General features: G+C 36.0%; 1 protein-coding gene across 2 annotated transcripts; it reads right to left on the reverse strand.

The window, feature by feature from the left end:
• On the reverse strand, positions 613 to 6280 carry LOC18776412 (long-chain-alcohol oxidase FAO4A). 2 transcript variants are annotated; one of them, XM_020564370.1, is made up of 4 exons: positions 6122 to 6262; positions 5556 to 5825; positions 2588 to 2649; positions 613 to 2539 (listed from the first exon to the last, which is right to left on the reverse strand). In XM_020564370.1, exons 1-4 carry the CDS (start codon positions 6245 to 6247, stop codon positions 787 to 789), a joined length of 2211 nt encoding a protein of 736 aa, XP_020419959.1. In that variant the 5' UTR covers positions 6248 to 6262; the 3' UTR covers positions 613 to 786. The 2 variants fall into 2 exon arrangements, with proteins under 2 accessions (XP_020419959.1, XP_007210564.2); XM_007210502.2 differs by having other exon boundaries at positions 613 to 2649; positions 6122 to 6280.

Here is an 18042-nt window from a genome sequence, read left to right on the forward strand (position 1 = left end):
CAGGGGTAGGGGTACCATTAGCATTAGACACCACCGACAAAGTGGATGATTTGCGACTAATAAGTTGGTCAGGATCAAATATCATGTGATCCGTAGCACCCGAGTCGATAATCCATGCGGATTTTTGAGAGGACGTATGAAAAGTAGAATCTTTGGTGGTGGCAATAGAAGCACAAGTCCGGGTAGCTGGGTCAGTAGGATTGGCCGCATGCTTCTGTGAGTCTGCAATAAGGGGGAGAATCGTAAGGGTTCCTGACATCGCAGCGAAAGGAAGATGTGATATGAGAATGTGAGGAATTTTGATTTGAGGAATTTGATGTATGAATTTGATGTAGGAATTGGATTGGAGAGGTATATGTATAAGATTTGAGGGTACGTGCTTAGGGATTTTGATAAGAGGATTAGAGGACTTTAGATTTGAGGGATTTGGATTTGGGGAAAAATATGAGGAATTTGATTTAGGGTTTTGGATTTGAATATGAGAAATTTGAGATAAGGGTTTAGAGACAACCTAGGATCTATTGCTCTGATACCATGCTAAAAATATGAATATGGTTTGAATACTTTAGGTTAATAAGTTTTATTCTTCTCCATAATGAGATATTTATAAGAGTTTACATGAGTGCTTTACAAGGAAATAGATACAGTGATCAATTAGGATAGTATCTTCTAATTATACAATGATTTATCAACTATATGGAATAGGAAAGTAAATCCCTTAATTAATTAAGAAAATAAATCTCTTTGATTAATTAAGAGACTCACGTCAACAGTCTTGACATCAACTCAGTTTTTATATTCTACCTTCTTTCTCCTAAGTACTTGGAGAATGGATTGGGAAGTGCAGTAAGCAATAGCCTGAACAGTGACCATTGGATTTACCCCTAAAGCCGTTGGGAAGACACTTGTGTCTGCTACAAAAAGTCCCTCCACCTCCCATGTCTCTCCCATCTGGTTCAACACAGACTGCTTCGAATCGACACCCATCCTGCAGCTCCCCATCTGATGTGCTGAACATATTGCGGAAGAAAGCTCTCTTAGTGGCCTTGAACTCTCCTCTTTCACAAACCTCTCAAACTCATCCAAATTCGACTTCTTCACATGTAAACCCTTCCCTTTAAAGTGATGGGTTCCAATGTCTTCAGCTCCGGCCGCGGCCAATATTCTCAGTGACTTCTCTAGTCCTATCTTCAGATTGTTTTCATCAAGAGCTTCCATTTCATAACTGATTGAGTATGGTGGTGCATTCACAGTTCCTGACCCTTTATCTCTTGCCAATGCAAATACATGGGCAGTCCTAGAGAACCTGCTCATTCTATGTTTTATGTCTTTGCCTGAAACCCAAGGCATCACAACCGAGAACATACCTGGGTGCAACGCCGGTGTTTGTATCACCGCTCCATATCCAGACTTGTTGAACTCTGCCACTACAGTAGACATTGCTGTCATTATCCCTCCTTCGTAGCTCTTCTTCTCTCTCTCAGGCCTTCCATCAAACACTTGTGAGTCTGGAAAGTAGCCCCATGCCATTGCCACCGGATGCAAATGCAAGTTTTCCCCAATATTTACGTTCTTCAATCCGCTTCGCTTCAACAGTTTCGGAGTACAAAGAGCTCCGCAAGCAACAATAGTTACCTTAGACTCCACAAAACCTATTTCTTTACCCCCTCCATGCTCAAATTCGAAGGCCACCCCGGTAGCTGTGTTTCGATCTCTTCTTCCTTTCTTTCTCTTGTGCAGCACTTTTATAGCCTCACATCCAGTCAAAATAGCACCATTACCAGAATTCACCAAATCCACAAGCCACGTCTCCGTGGTACCTCCCTTCCTTCCATCCTTGCAACCAAAACAACACCAACCACAATAATGATTCGGTGGCGAGTTTCGAGGAATATTATTCACAGGATACCCCAATTCTTGGCACCCTTTTCTTAAAATTGCATTATTAAACCCTTCTTCTTGTATTTGAGATTGAACTCCCATTTTTTCACAGACAACATCCAGAGCTTCTTGGTATAATTTACTGTCAAACAGCTCTAGCTCATGGTCATTGCACCATTCCTTGATTACGTGCTGTGGGGTTCGAATCGAAGCGGACCAGTTGATGGCGGAGCCTCCCCCAACAGTAGAGCCAGCAAGAACAAAAACTCCCATGTCATCAGTTGCAATTAAGCCACCTGATAGGTACATTTGGTCCATTGCGGGTCCTTCAAGGAGTGTAAGATTCTTCCTGGCATGATAGTTTCCTTTCTCTATAACAACCACTTTGTAACCCGCCGTTGCTAAAACACCTGCAACAACACCACCTCCTGACCCCGAACCGATCACTACTGCATCGCATCGGATGGTTAAAGAAGGATTCGACGAGCAGTTTACGGTTTTTTCAGAGTGAAGAACAGATGCTGGAATTCCAAATGTACTTAGAGCATCAACAACTAAATCCTTTGGTTTATCCAGATTGATAATGCCTCTGTTAAGTGGTCCAAACAGCTCTTCTTTGTGAGGGCATGCATTTTGTTCTTCATTGTTGGGTCTTTGGCTTCCAATTGTTGTTGATGCTTTGAATTTCTTGGTTTTGGTGATGAACTCTGGATCAGGCCCGGTGTAGTCAATTGCTTTCCAGGATAGGTTCTCATTCTTCTCATTCACCTGTAAATGAGGGCATTGCTTAAATTATTATGTAACATTGTAACAATTGTTTGGTACAAGTACAAGATTGCGGAAGTTAATTGTTCCACCCTACCTACCCACCAAGGATCTCTTTTCAGGAACTAGAGTTACATATTAAAAAACTTTTGTAAATTTTGGTCATCAAATGATGTGGCTTAACATGAACAAATAATATACAAAGGATCCACTAGTATAGTGGTTTGGAGCAATTGCTAGGTTCAAATCCTAGCATCTATGTAGTGTGTGAGAGTTTAGTATGCTATCGCCCCTCTAAAGGTCTTAAAAAAATAAAAAATAAAAATGAACAAATAATATTACACTGCCATATCATTTGAAATCCAAAACTTATGAGATTTGCTTTGACATTCCTAGCACTACTTAGTGAAGAAATCCATTTATTTTTTCTTTTCTGATTCACAATAAAAATGTGACTTGAGACTATAAGAGGAGGGGGGGGGATCAGTTCGGTGAAACTTTCAAAAATCCATAAAATATATTGGAAAACTAATTTGTGGAAAGGCTACAATTTGATGCTATGCGGGCAAAATAGTAAGAATAAAACAAATTACGAAACAAAAAAGATCAAGTACAGATATATGGAAATCGCCAAGTATAGTTAACCCCTCCCCTATTTCTTTCTTTTAATTTTTAATTTTGTGTGTTCTTTTTATTTCTTACCATTTAACCCAAAAAAAAAACATAAAACTCACTCACATCACATTACTTACACATACTTAAAAATGCCAATTAGGCACACGTGTGGGTGCGTGTCAAGAGGCTTCAAAAATATTTTAAAATGATAATTGGCATATTTGTGAGCGCATGTTAAATTGGGTATTTTTGTTCAAAGTACATCTTTAATGAAAGTAGTATCAACTTGTAAATGTACAGACTGACGGAGCTACCATGTGGGCTCCGGTGGGGTGTACCCGAAGGATTCTTTTTGGGGGAAAAAAATCAAACCTATATAGTCCAATATCTTAAACTAAAACTAAATAGAATTACACAATTTCATACATTGCCAACAACAATATACAGTCACATGTCTCCAAGTTTAATCTTTTTCATTGATTTGTCTCCAAAAAAGAATCATTTTTCTAAATGAAATTCACCGTTTATTGCATAATACGACCCTAATTCCAATTTTTTTTTCCTTGTGTTTACAATTAGCGTGGTTTTTATGATTTAATGTATACTTTTATTTATAGAAAAACTTTAGAAATTGTAAGTACCCACAAAAAAAAAAAAAAAAACAAACAAAAAAAACCCTTAAATTTTAAGCTAATAGTTTTAGCTACCCCATCTCACAAATTCCTGATTTTGCCCTTGAACGTACACCTCGGCTAAAGAAATATGATGAACAAGTGTTCTTATGTCACAAGATCCTCCTACGACAAAAAGTTGGTGTCTGGTTTATTTGAATGCTACTCTTAGTTGTTGATATTACTCGCACATTTAATATCGAATAATGATTCTTCTCACGACTTATCAATAGTTAGACGTGTATACACACAACCATCTAGTAATAGTCTTTAATATTAATGTAAACCCTATTAGCATAAGTTTGGATCACTCTGATTTTTCATGTGACTTTTACACCAATCATATGTCGTATGCTAATTAACTTGTACTAATTTCATTCACTTGTTAAATAGGGTTGGTAACTTGGTACGGTTTTTGGGTTATTTCTTTTTTGTGCTAAATGAAATAGGGTTGGTATGGTTAAAAAGTGGCGAAGTCAGAATTTTATGTGTGAGGGAGCCTCTTACAAAATATTTATATAAAAAAATTCGAACTCACAATACATCCCAAGAGTAACCGAAAAGGCCAAAACATCATACATTATGTTTATACATATGTGATGAAATCTTTACACTTTTTTTCTTTTGGTAATCTACAACTTAGTTCAAAGATCCATTGAACTCAATAGAGAATAATTCAAAGTTTCCCAAACCCTAACAAACCATAGACAAAGAGAAAACAATAAAAAATAAAAAATAAAAAAAAGAAGAGAAAAATTAACAATCTTAATTAAGTGAGTCAACCCAATTGAAACTTGATAATTTGGCAAAAAGTAATAATTAAAACTCAATAATATATTATATGGAAAATAAGAGAATAAATAGTCACAAGTCTAGATAAATGGGGTGAAAATGACTCTTAGATTTGAAGAACTTGTGTTAAATTTTTAGAAAATTGATCAAAAACATTAAAAAAGATTTAAACTTGAAGAGAAAACCTTAAAAATTATTAGAAGTATCATAAAAGATATTAATATATAATATTTTTTATATATAAAATGAGGGGAGGCCCTGGACCACACTGGTCCCTTAGTGACTCCACCCTGATTAAAAGTAGGTTGTTAATTGTAATATTAACAAAAAGGCAGGGTGGATCATCAAACATTTTATGGCTTTTCCCCAACCATTTGTTGTAAAAAGAAAATACCGATTTAAAGGTAGTTTATTGTTTTTTCTTAACACATAAAATAGTCAACATAAAAGTAGATTACTTGGCTAAGATGGGGTATGATTTGGAGTTTGGCACCAAATCAACATGTACTTTGGCAGTTTCGCCTACCATATATACACAATAATTTCTTGTGAACCTGAAAGAGTTATTTCTATCCTCGAAAGTGAATAGTTTGGTCTTCCTAAAACAAAACAAACGAAATTACATGATGATATATATAATTAAAGCATCATATCTAAAGCAAATTTCTGTTTGGGTGAACAAAAGACGTGAATTCTGCTAGTTGGTTAAGAAAGTGTACCGACTTATTTGCATTTGAGTTCGATCCCCTCCCCGTGTATTAGAGTAGATAAGGAGACAAGGAGACAAGGAAAATAAAAAGATATCAATATTATAGGAATATTTGACGGTACCTGAGTGAAGAAGACAAGGAGAGTGAGAAGCTTCATGCTCTTGAACAACATCCTAAGGAGATAAAAGTAACTAAGAGACCATGACAATAATATTTCTTCCCGTTTCTGCTGAGACATCTGAGGAAAGCTCTGAAAGTAGGGAAATTGGCTTGAAAGGCTGGCTCTTCCACACAATATGAAGCTCCCTATCCATGTGGACAAAAACCACAACGCCAATCGCATCAACCATAGCTTTGGGTGCTTCATTCTCTCACTTATCAGTCCTCCTACCTGCACATGCATGCATATTTATAGTGAGAAATGAAACTCATCAAATTCAAAAAGTAGATTGAGCAACATCTTAACAATAACAACAAAAACAACAGAATGTATATATATATATATATATATATATATATATATATTTTATACAAATGATGAGTTGAAACAAGAGAGAGAATCGAACACAGGACCTGGTGCATGTGTGAATTCTATTAACAACTTAAGCTACAATTACTTTATACCAACAACAAATAATTATGTAAAGATGTGTTTAAAAAAACTAATAAAAGTGCTTAATATATTACTCGTTGTGGTGTTCCTGCCATGGAAGCCGAAGTCCGGTAAAAGGCGACCAGCGATGCATTTGTGGTGGTGTCGGAGACGTCGATGGAAGGCAAGAAGGTGTCACAGAGGGCAGTGAGTGACTCCATTTCACGGGAGGAGAGAGAGTTTGGGTACAGCTGCCTCTCTCCTCCAAGAAAGAGCCTCTGTTTGTCAACACTATCAAGTTCATCAATAAGTATTGCATGTTCTTGCCTTCCATTGATCTCCAGCGGGGAGAAGCTGCTAACATCTCTAGCACCATTTATTTGCTTCATAGTTTAAAGCAAAACAGTTTGTGACAAACAAAGAAAGAGCTTCAGCCTGCAGGTTGATTTATATAAAATGGATGTGTTGAAAGTACTAAAAATTTCAGAAGCAAATAAATGAGAGAGAGAGAGAGAGAGAGAGAGAGAGAGAGCATGGAGGGGATGACAAACCGAATTTGTGGCAATCCGAAAAGATGATGAAGTAAGCAGAGCAAGCAAAGCCAAAAGGCATGTAACGCATAGCCAACCCTTCAATTAAGTCGCTGCATCTACCATACGCGACTATTAATTATTTAGGTTCCTCTTTTTGAATTTGAAGTTATCTCGAAAATAGTTAGGTACTTTCACTTGACTTGACACTTGGTCTCTATCGGTTTCAATGGCTTGGCTCTATTTGTTACTCCAAAACCGATCATGCATTGGACGTTCAAGTTTCAACGCCCCAACATCTTCCACATGTTTTCTAATACAACAGCCTCATCTTATTTTTTTAGTCTCCTTTTTCTGCTTCCTGAAAATTAAAATCTCAACCTTTTAATTTTAGGGTGTTAGATACAAGTCCAAAAAGTTTTATCTTTATTAAGTGAAACTCATGTCTTTTTTCTTGTTGATTCTACACCCATTAGCTTTCGAGTTTCATATCTAATTTTTATTATCCGTTTTGCCATTTGAAATAATTATGACAAGAAACTGAAAATCGTCATACATCTTTTAGCATAATTCAACATTGTTGTCATATATGGATAAATCTTCTTCAGTGACCAAACACAACAATAAGCTGAATTGATCTAGAGAGAATGAAGTCTGTGAGCACGGTAGTAGATAGGCAGAACACAGAAACCATGTGAGCATGGTATTAGGTAAGGCAGAACACAGAAACTCTGTAAGCACGACAGTATATATTTGTTGCATTTATAAATAAGCACTGAATAAGCTTCACAAATGCAAATGCAAAAATATAAATAATTAAGTTTCATTTATATATTAGTTGCAAACACAAGAACAATATAAGTTAACATATTGTTTCTTTTTTTTGGTCAAAATTAACATATTGTTCCGTTCTTAAACGAGAATACAAATAAACTTGAGAAAATGATATTTCCCTAATATGTTGTTGTGACACCCCGACCCAATTTTAACCGTTTATTCAATTTATTTATTCATGAAATTACAATATTGCCCTTGGAGTAGGATCACGTTAGTCACTTTTCGATCCGTAACAATTTTTGGGATTTGAGTGGCACTAATGCGTAGAGCTCACTCTCGTGAGTTCATAGACAAGTAATGGGCCCAAATCGGAGTTTTAATGATGAAGTGGTCAATGAAAGTGCAGTGGCACAACCGTAAATTTTTTGAAGTTGGATTTGAAAAACTAACCAGCTTTCTCTCTCCCCCATGCGTTTTCTCTCTCTCCCCCGGCTTTATCTCTTTTCCTCTCTCTCTCTCTCTCTCTCTCCCCGTCGCGACACGCTGGATCAGACAGCGTTTCCGGCCACCAAATTTGACACCATAATTTCCAAAATTCTCCTCTCCTCCTCCCCTACCTGACCCAACCAATTTCTACGGTCAAAAACCAGCCTAGCTTTGTCGATTTCGAGGGGAAAATCCGGCCAAAATTGCCATTGATGCCAACGACTTTTCCGGCCACCTCAGGTCATGCCTCCACTTGGATTAGGTAGCTCCTTCTTCCCTCTTGCTTCCCCTAGGTTGGGCGACATTGTTGGTGGTTGCTGAGGACGTTTCGAGGCCGAGAAGTTCTAGTCAAACCGGTACAGTTTCAGCTTCGATTAAGCTAGCTTTCGGCCACTTTTTGGCCATGGTCCAAGAACCAAAAATGCTCCCATTGTTAGTCTGAACATGTTGGTATAGATATTGTTGGGTGTTTCGAGAGTTTTTGGTCGCTAGAATTTTCTCAAGAGACCCACGCACTGCCGGAGCGTGTGGCGGCGCTTGGGCCACTGGGTAGTGGCCCATTGTATTCAGAAACACTCCCCACGTCATCCTGAGCACGACGGTATGCTCAGATTTGGAATTGATTACTGTTTGACTTATCAAACGTATATTGTGCCTAGTATGCGATATCCGGGTTCGATAGGTTCGGATCATTTCATCAGTTCCAATTTCAAGTATGTTGTTCTCTGTACCTCTAGGATCGTGTAGGAACTCACGATTCGAGAATCGGAGTCCTGGATACTCCGAATCAATGATTCTAAGGTTAGGTAAATCGTTGACCATCTGATCGTGTGATCGAGAGTGATTCGACCTCTCAATCGAGACCGATTCAATAGTTCGATCGAGACCAAACTTGTACAAAGTGTTTAGCAAACTTTGTTGAACCCGTAGGAACTTTCGGATTGGAAATCAGAGGTCATGGGACCCGCGGGCCCTGTTGACAAAATTTGGGAAGTTTGACCACTCGGTTGACCGAGAGTCTTCTGAGGTTATTCCACCTTTCGAAATGTGTAGTTGGACCTTAGAAACTTCCCATTAGTCGTACACACACTTTGAGTCCCGGGAAAACTAGGAGGTTGTTTTAAAGTTCTCGTTCGAAGTGCTTTATTTAATTTAGTCTTTGTGTTCTTCAAAATAGGTACTCAAGCTCCACATGCTCAAAAGGCAAGACCCTTTTAGGGTCAAGCAGTTTTGGATTATCTGTGAGTGGACTTTGTTTTTAAATGATCATTATTTTCAAAATGGAATGTCATGCATTTTTATATTTGATTTTTGACTTTTAGTACTACGAAATTTTTATAATGTCATGACTTTGGTTTTGCATCGTTTGTGGGAGTTGGTATCTATATTATATATAAATATTGGGTATGGAGTTATGGATGCTACTATTGTCCGAATATCTATGTATATGAGATTAGGTACATTGAGATTAATTTGGAAATTGGATATGGTATTGGTTTATGAGTTGGGATGTGGGATACGTTATATGGGAATGTTGATGGCACCACCCCTATGTACCTCCCCGGCACTTGGATACTTGGAAACAATGGATACTTGGATATGTCGGAACTCGGGCACCCTTGGCGGGACAGTTTGAGTGCGTAGGACTTAGTTCAGCAGCACGAGTATTGAGGATTCTGCTGTGCGTGTTTGCGAGCCTAGTCCCCCGATTGGACAGCTCATTCCCTAATCACATGGTTATTGAGGATTCTTCCGTGTGGTCTAGTCAAACAATCTCCAGGCCAGTTGAATTGTTTCCCTGGTACAAGTTTGGTAGTGGTCATACCTATATATATACCTTTATTCTTATTTATTGGTGAGGATCCTTCCTCTCACTCATTGTGCCTACGGGCATGCGTTTTCGGAGAGAGTGGTCTAGGAAGGGAAAAAGGTCCAGTTTAAGTTTGTATTATATGTTATATGATATTGGATTTACTTGGTTTTCAAACGATTATGTATAAATTGGTTTTGAATGCATTTTTGGCATTGTTTTCTAATACGGTAGGGTTAGTATGTTGTTTATAACTATGTTCATACTTGTTTTTGTCTACTCACAATTTTCTGTTTTGCACCCCCACAAGCAGTAGCTTGATCTGAGCCAAGCAGTAGCTTGATCTGAGCCGAGCAGTCGAGCCAAGATTCGTATTTCCGCACCCTGAACTTATGTAAGGCAATTTCTATTTGTTTTGTTTTCCGTTGAACGTTTGTTTCCATTTGTAAACTGAAATTCCTTAGAATTGCTCTATTATTGCCCATGTAGGGTTGAATGTAAGGCCGGATGTCTATTCTGTAAACTGTGTGCCTTTGTATTATGTGTGCTGCCGGTTGGGAATTTTCTTATTACTGTGTTTTGACACGTTGAAAGTTGGGAAAAAGTCCATTTTTCAGCGTAGACTATGCCGAAATTTCGGTAGAAGTCTCGACCCCTTTTTCCTTTGTTTCGGAGAAGGGGATGTTTTCAAAACTTAGCTAGGTTTACATTCTTGGCTGTGGTTCCCCCCTACCCACCAGGGACCCATATATACCTCCTACTTAATTACCCCAAGTATTAGCATAGTATTGATTAGTCTTCAGTCTAAACCCACCCTACCAGGGACCCTTACTTAATTCTTAATTAGCATAAAGTTGGATCACTCTGATTTTTCATGTCACTTTTACACCAATCATATGTTGTATGCTAACAAGGGCAGAACGAGGAATTTTTCAATGGGTGAGCTTGCTAAAGTTAATAACTTGAAATCTAATGATAATCCCTTTTTTTTTTTTTTGGTACTAACAATTTCTATCATTTTTCTAAAAATAAAAGTATACATTAAATCATATAAATCACGCTAGTTGTAAACACAAGGAAAAAAATGAAATTTTATTCAGAAAAATTATTCTCTTTTTGAGATACGTTAATGGAAAATGATTAAAATTGATGTTTGGGACAAACTTTAACACCAAATACAAATGTGGAAGACCTTTGACTATGACTATTTAGGGTGCTGAGTGGGGATTTTGCATGCAAAATATTAAATAAGTGTCTTATTTTTATTGGCAAAGTCTTTGGCTAGATGGGTGAAGAAAACACTTAAGTGTGGGCAGCTGCCCACAATAGGGATGTATTGGGTCCGTCAGTGACTAGCGTAGTGGTTTGGAGTATTTACTCCTTCAAGTAAGGTCTTAGGTTCAAGTTATAGCATCCATGTAGTGTGTATGAGGTTAGTATGCTATCGTCCATCTCAATAGGAAATGTATCCTATAAAAAAAAGGTCAAAATCAATTTCCGATTTCATTTTATGCATTTTAAATATAAAAGGGGGCTTTCTGAACTAGTATTCTTTTATTAGATTATCATTCTTCACTAATACTGTGTGGTTTTTAAAGTATATTTCCTTGGTTTAATATTATATTATTTTTTTTTGTTTAACTGTTACTTTTCGACAACTCTACAATTTCATTCATGTACTTGTTAAGGTATCATACCGAGCCAACTATCTGATGGTGTAATTTTTCCAATGGCAAAGCCAAAAAACAGAAAACAAAATGACTGGGTGCATTTTCAAGGGCATTGGAAATGCTTTTTTGTTGTTGTTGTTGTTGGTAACAGAGATTGCATACAAAAAGAGGACTAATATTTTTTCTTGCAGCTCTCATAGCAGGTTACCGCATAATACCTCAATTTGTCCAACTCTGCCACATTAAGAGAGCAAATTGTGTTAGACATTTGCATTTTTGGCAATGAGGCAATTCACTAGGCCATCCTACATATTCATACTTTTCTTATATAGTATTGGGAAATTAACAAACTTTTAACTAAAAAAAATCGAAACATAAAAATGTTATATGGAAACTCTGTTGTAGCTGGTACTTTTGAGTTCTACAATAACTGAAGCTTTTGACCAATTCGTCTTAATCTCTCTATTCTTCGAATTGAGGGTGATTCTCAATTACTTATACAAATGATCAAACCTAAAAGCCATGTTCGTTGGAAAACGAGTTCTATTATACAAGATATTTGACATCCTCTCTCTTAAGTTTTTTTTTGTTTTTTTTCCCCTACATAGAAGCGATAGCATAAGCTATAAGGACAAAAGGGTTTTTCACACATACACACACACACTACCAAAGTGCCAAGAAACGCAATTTACTAAGTGGAACTTTAAAACAAGACAACTTAACTGACAAGAGATGAAATACTAACAATCCAAACCGTTATATTATAATTGGTTCGACCGTGGTTTTGAGGTGAAACCAATTTAATCCGGACTGTGTCCACCCCTAGATGGTGGTAGGGTTCAGTTAGGTTCTTGGGTTGCTTTAGGGTTTGGCTTATGTTGGGTTGGGCTTTGTTTGGGATTATGCTTAATTGTGGTGATGTGAGCTAGATGTTAATTTGTTTTTAGCATGTTAATTGTTGACCTCTTAGGATTGGTGCTTTAGATGCCATGTTGCAATTAAAATACATTAGACGACCTACGTTAGATTTAAGATCAAGGATCATGTTTTTGTATTGTTGAGCTTAATAACAGTTTCCTAACACCAGAGTTAAACACATATTTTGAGAGAGAGAGAGAGAGAGAGAGAGAGAGGAGTACCATTCTCAATTTTGGCACTCCTAAACTTGGCACAAGCAGCAGTACACATAGAAATGGTATCAAGATTTAATCTGTGAAGAAGGTGATCAAGATTCCTGAAGTGACGATAGCATTGGATAGGCAAACATACAGTAAGACAACCCAGATACGTTGGGAGGGGATATGCTTTAAGACACACACCAACCTATTTTCCTGGGGAACATGTAATGATGATGTAGTGGGAATCTCGGGAATTATCTCACATCATCTTGTGGAACTGTGGAAGATAGGAGATCATCTAGTATTGGTTGTGGGGAGGGAGAGGGTGATGGAGAATGAGAATGATCATCTTCATCTAGGAGAGAATCATCAGCTGCAATCATAACTACCCTAAGCAAAAACACAATCATTGAGCTCATTACTTTCCTCCTCCAATGCTCTTTCATTGACCCTAATTAAGATCTCATAAGTTTTCCTCTCAATAAAAATTGACAATAATAAACCCACTATTTATAGGATTATAAACTATCACGAGTCCTAGGTTTCACTAACTCCTTGTACATTCTAAATGTATTTTTCTAGCAGGGAATTATGGGGATTTTTTTTATTTTTTTTCCTCTGGTTCAAATAATTAGGGGATTTTTTATTTAAGCAAAATAAATACGACTTTTGAGTATAATGTAAAGAAAGTAAAGTCTAGTAAATACTATATATTGTCTTTTAGCCAAAGTGATGAGGTTTTTTTATCTCCTAAGATGAGCCATGAGCTTTTTCGCAGAACCTGACTTCGACCCCCATAATTTCCATATGAGCTCGTTGTATATAACTTGCTTTGAAGAGCAATAAAACAAAGGGGAATGTTAAAGAAAGAGGAAGAAAAAGAAACCAGCCCATAGAAAGTTAAATTTATTTCAATGTTAGACTTCACTTGAAAGAAACTATTGTTTTATAAAGATCATTTGAACAAACATGCAATACATATAAATATGGCGAAAGAGAGGAAGAAATAGGGGGTTGGATAGGGGTTGGGGCGAATCTGTGCGGGTGGGTCGGAGAAGGGTGGCTGGGGGAGAGAGAGGGAGAAAGAGGGAGAAAGAGGGGTTTTCTTGGGTTGGGGGAAATTTTTTATTTGTTCGTTTTAAAACTATTAATTTTATAATAATTTTAAAGAATTCTTCATTGCTTTAATTTTTTTAAAAAATATATAATTTTGTTTTTTTTTCACACATGAACATAAAAGTGAGTATCCCATTTACCACGTCACCAATTTAACAGAAAGTCAAATGGTACAATTGTCGGAGAACTTAATTTAGTCAAATTTAAAAATATTAGGTTTGATATTAATGAAATTGAAACATCGTGACCCATTTTGTTAATGACGCCAAACATGTAGGGGGTAAAATGTTGTTAATTAATCCCAATATATTACATTATGCTAATTAATTGCATTGAAGAATGCTACGGACATAGAGAATTAGAAATCACAAATGAAAAATACGTTTGGGATGAAACATCTTGATGAAGCGAAAAAGATATTTGGTGTGGAAATTACGCCTAAATCAGAGAAATGAGATTCTCAAAACAAAAACAAAAAACCAGAGAAATGCTTGGTATACCTGAGGCAGTAACAATATTTGAGTAATTTGCTGCAACTCTTTAGTGTTAATCATGCCACCATATATGTAATTACTTCGTTGGCTCTTCATTTCAAGTTGAGGGCTAATTTGGCATTGTTATGCTGTGAAAATATAATCACAGTCGGATTTTCTGTGAGAAGGTTTAGGATATTTGGTACATTTTTGTATAAAGTGTTGTCAACTGTGTATAATGACTAAAAAGTGCATTAAGTTGAAATGATTTTCTATTTAAGTGTTTGATAAAAGAAAAGCACTTTCACTTATATAATTCTTGAGTTAAATATATTTGTTTATCATCACATCCTAAAAATTCTTTTAATCATAAAATAAATAAAGTATTATGTTGAAAATTAAATATTTGTCTTGAAATACTCTAAACTAAAGTTTGCAATTAAACCCAATATATTACAATAATTATCTATATATATATATAAAGTAAAAGGCAGAAAATGGTAAAATATTTAAAATATCAGAAAATGCTCTTAGTTAATCGAAACATTAAGAAATAAAATTATTAATTAAATAAGGATAATATGGTAAATTCATATTTTTTATATTAAAAAAATTAAAATTAAAAGAAAAATCAGATAATGAATCTTATTTTTATAGAATACAACTACCCATTATCTTCTTTAATTTTAAAATAAATTTAATTTTTTTTAAGAAAAAACCTCTCGCAAGCGCTTCCGGTCAGAACATATCTGTTTTTGTTCTGGTGTAATGAGATATTATGTACGCTTTACGCTTACGCAGTGTTTAGTAATGGACTCAGATTCAAGAGTGCGGTTTTTAGCATTTAGAGCAGTAATTTTTTAAATGAACTCGAAATTTTGGTGGTTTAGTAAGTGGCCGCCACCTTGGTAGATAATGCGTATATGGCCTAGGAAGAAATATTTTATTATCAAGATCAGATTCTGGATAGAGGAGCTTTATCTGCACATATATATTATTATACACCCTTAGAGACACTGTCATCGAAGACAAAAATATTGCTGCACTAGTCTTATAAAATAACAATAAAACCCATGCTTGCTTTCAGAAAAACCTTTGTGTATCAGTTAAAAGAGAGATAGACAAAAAAATATATACAATCGATTGCACTCATGTGTCTTTCGTGTAGATTTTTTTTCAGTGATTGAGAGAGATTGAGCGGCTAAAAGTTTGTTAATGCGACATATCAAGTGAAAAGAGAGATATGCATAAAAGGATATATAATTGCACCCATCTCTCTCTCGTGCGCATTTGTTTTTGAGTGACTTAGAGAGATAGAGGGGCTGAAAGTTTGTCAAATGTCTGTTCAAAACATGCAAGTGATTGTGTCTCATTTCTTAGTTAGTGTAATTAGCAGTTTCTTATGTCCTTTGTTATATAAGGCAGCTTTGAAATAAGCGGATGTTCGACACACCTTGGGAGCACATGGGAACTTCTGACATAAATTTGAACCCCAAAAACATATAAGGGACGCATTTTCAAATAAAGGCAAAAGTTGGTGGACTATCGAGCTATATTTCAATTAAGTCAAGGGTTATAAAGTACGTGGAGAAATACATAAAAAACAATATTATGTTTTTTCCTGCTCTTATTCTATCTATGTCAGCTCATGATTATAATTAGTATAGCCTTATTATTATTTACACACCAACTTTTCTTTTTTATTTAGGGGAGGGGAGAGCGAGATTCAGACTCTTGTACGGCTTATATGACATCTAAATTGTATCTTAAAAAAACTAATAACATAGAATTTATGTGTATTAAGTGTTCACAAATTTAAACGGATAAAGTAAAATCATCAATATTTGGAATAACATATAACTTGATTGACTTATTGAGAGCCAATTGAAAAAGAAAGTGATCACAATAATTTTCTCAAAGCAATAAACAAACTCAATATACGTAAAATATTACCATATGGCATGCAAGTACTTTCTTCACGAGAAAAACCCTAACTCATCGATTCTACAAGAACCCACTCGGAGACATCTTGGTACTGGCATTACAAGCCATCATTTGAAGGATAAAAATCTTCTTGTCTATGTCTCATTGATATATGTATATATATATATCCTTCAACGTACATGCAGATCACAGTAGTGCACCAGGTGGATCTTGATGGCCAACGCCAGGACTATGGCCGGGACTAGTTGGCCGGAAGGCATCAGCGCCTGACGACGACTCAGTCATCTTGTAGCGGTTTATAGTAAACCGCCCAATGGAAGGAGGTATTGGCTTGTTCAAGGATCCTATATGTATGGCTGGAGGATGTGTATGTAGATGTAGTGGCCTTGATGCTGCTACCAAATCAGAGTTTTGGCCTAGAAGGAGGGCAACCATAAAAAAGGATACCATGATGGTTGTGGGTGTCATTTATATGAAGGGATATCAAAAGGATGGCGACACAAAACAAGTTGAGAAGAAACCAAATAGAGAAGAACTCAAGATTCTTGAAGCAATGATCACGATTAGCAGTGATGCTTGTGACTAGCTAGATGAGCCTACGGCGGCTATTTAACAAGTTTGTAACGGTCGCAGGTGAAGCTTTCTTAACCTTCAACTTGAGCATAAAATAAGGAATAGCTCCACGTGATGATGTTTGTGAGATATTATTGGAATAATCAAGATTAAAAAGAAAGTAAGCACACTAATAATTTTCATACCAAAAACGGTAAGGAATAATTTCCAAAATTGGCAAGTACAGCATTTCTTGACTCAGATCATTTCTGTTGAAGTTAAACAACTTTCTCACCGCCATTCATTGCAATGTATATATAAAATATTTTAAAGGGGAGACCATGGTTTTTGATTAAACACCACCAACACTTTGCTTTAACATTAACTAATAGTCTTTATCATTTCTGTTTTTATTTTTTTGGTTAGTTTAGTATAATGTACTCATGAAGCTCGCAACAATTAAGAAACATCCTAGTCTTTAATTATAAAGGAAATGCTTCTTCCACTGAGTTCATTGGGCATTGTTCATTTCATCAAAAGCAATTTATTAAGCTTTTCCTTCACAACTTGAGCGCTGTAAGTTTAGGTGTTCTTTGCGCCCGCGTTTACTACTTTCTATCACCACTTTGTTAGAAGAGGGAAGACGTGTATTTAAAGCTTAGTATCAATTGAGAGATTATAGAATAGTACGGTAGTACAGTCACGTAGTATAACTTGTGCGTACTATTTTCATGCACTTTTCTCAAATCATGTCGTCCACTCATATTATAATACGTATACATACTATACCATATAATTGTATCACCGTACTATTTTATAATTTCTCCAATAAAAACACACGCATTTAGATCATACCAGGTGTGTATATATTTTTATTCATATATATTTCGGTCAAATATATATATATATATATATATATTTGTTCTAGGTTTTGTGTCCATCGCTGTGCACGCACGTGTCCACCACCCTTGTGTTTTCTGTATACAGAGAGGTGTGGCTGATTAGACACAGAGGTAGGCTTGATGTCATGACACACCAATGTCGCTAAGTTGGAAGTTAATTATAGTGGGTCTAAAATATTTTTTAGTATTTCTCTGAGAGAAGTATTTACTATGCCATGAACATGGCCTAGCACTTTAGTTGAAAATATCCTGAAATTTTTACAATAATGTTAAATAATATTTGTGTTTATGATGCAAGTGATGTGTCAATTACTAATTGATCATATAATGTAACAATCGTCAGCACATAATGTAGTTCGTTAAGCATGGAAATGAAGTTTTCTGTAGTAATGATATAAAAATGGTGTAAGTCATTCTTGTTAGGTCAAGTTGGGAGAAGATGAGAAAAGTGCATGAAAACAAAAGCTTTATATATTAAAAAAAAAAGAGGACATATTTCAAATTGATATCAGTTTTTAGTATTTCAATTTTTTCACCATTCTACGAACATTTCATCATAAAACCTCTCACCACAATTCCTCCATATTGCTTCATCCCTCCTTCTCCCATATATTTCTCGTGCATTTCTAACATAAAAA

Source organism: Prunus persica, chromosome G5 (assembly GCF_000346465.2).
Source record: "Prunus persica cultivar Lovell chromosome G5, Prunus_persica_NCBIv2, whole genome shotgun sequence".
Classification (NCBI taxonomy): domain Eukaryota; kingdom Viridiplantae; phylum Streptophyta; class Magnoliopsida; order Rosales; family Rosaceae; genus Prunus; species Prunus persica.

Excerpts from the sequence above, each read along its gene's own strand:
- LOC18776412 (XM_007210502.2), bottom strand. The coding sequence starts at position 6,247 with ATGGAGTCACTCACTGCCCTCTGTGACACCTTCTTGCCTTCCATCGAC. Across the intron at positions 5,826-6,121 it reads TGGCAGGAACACCACAACGA|GTAGGAGGACTGATAAGTGA; the intron begins GTAATATATTAA and ends ATGCATGTGCAG. Across the intron at positions 2,650-5,555 it reads TCCTTGTCTTCTTCACTCAG|GTGAATGAGAAGAATGAGAA; the intron begins GTACCGTCAAAT and ends CCTCATTTACAG.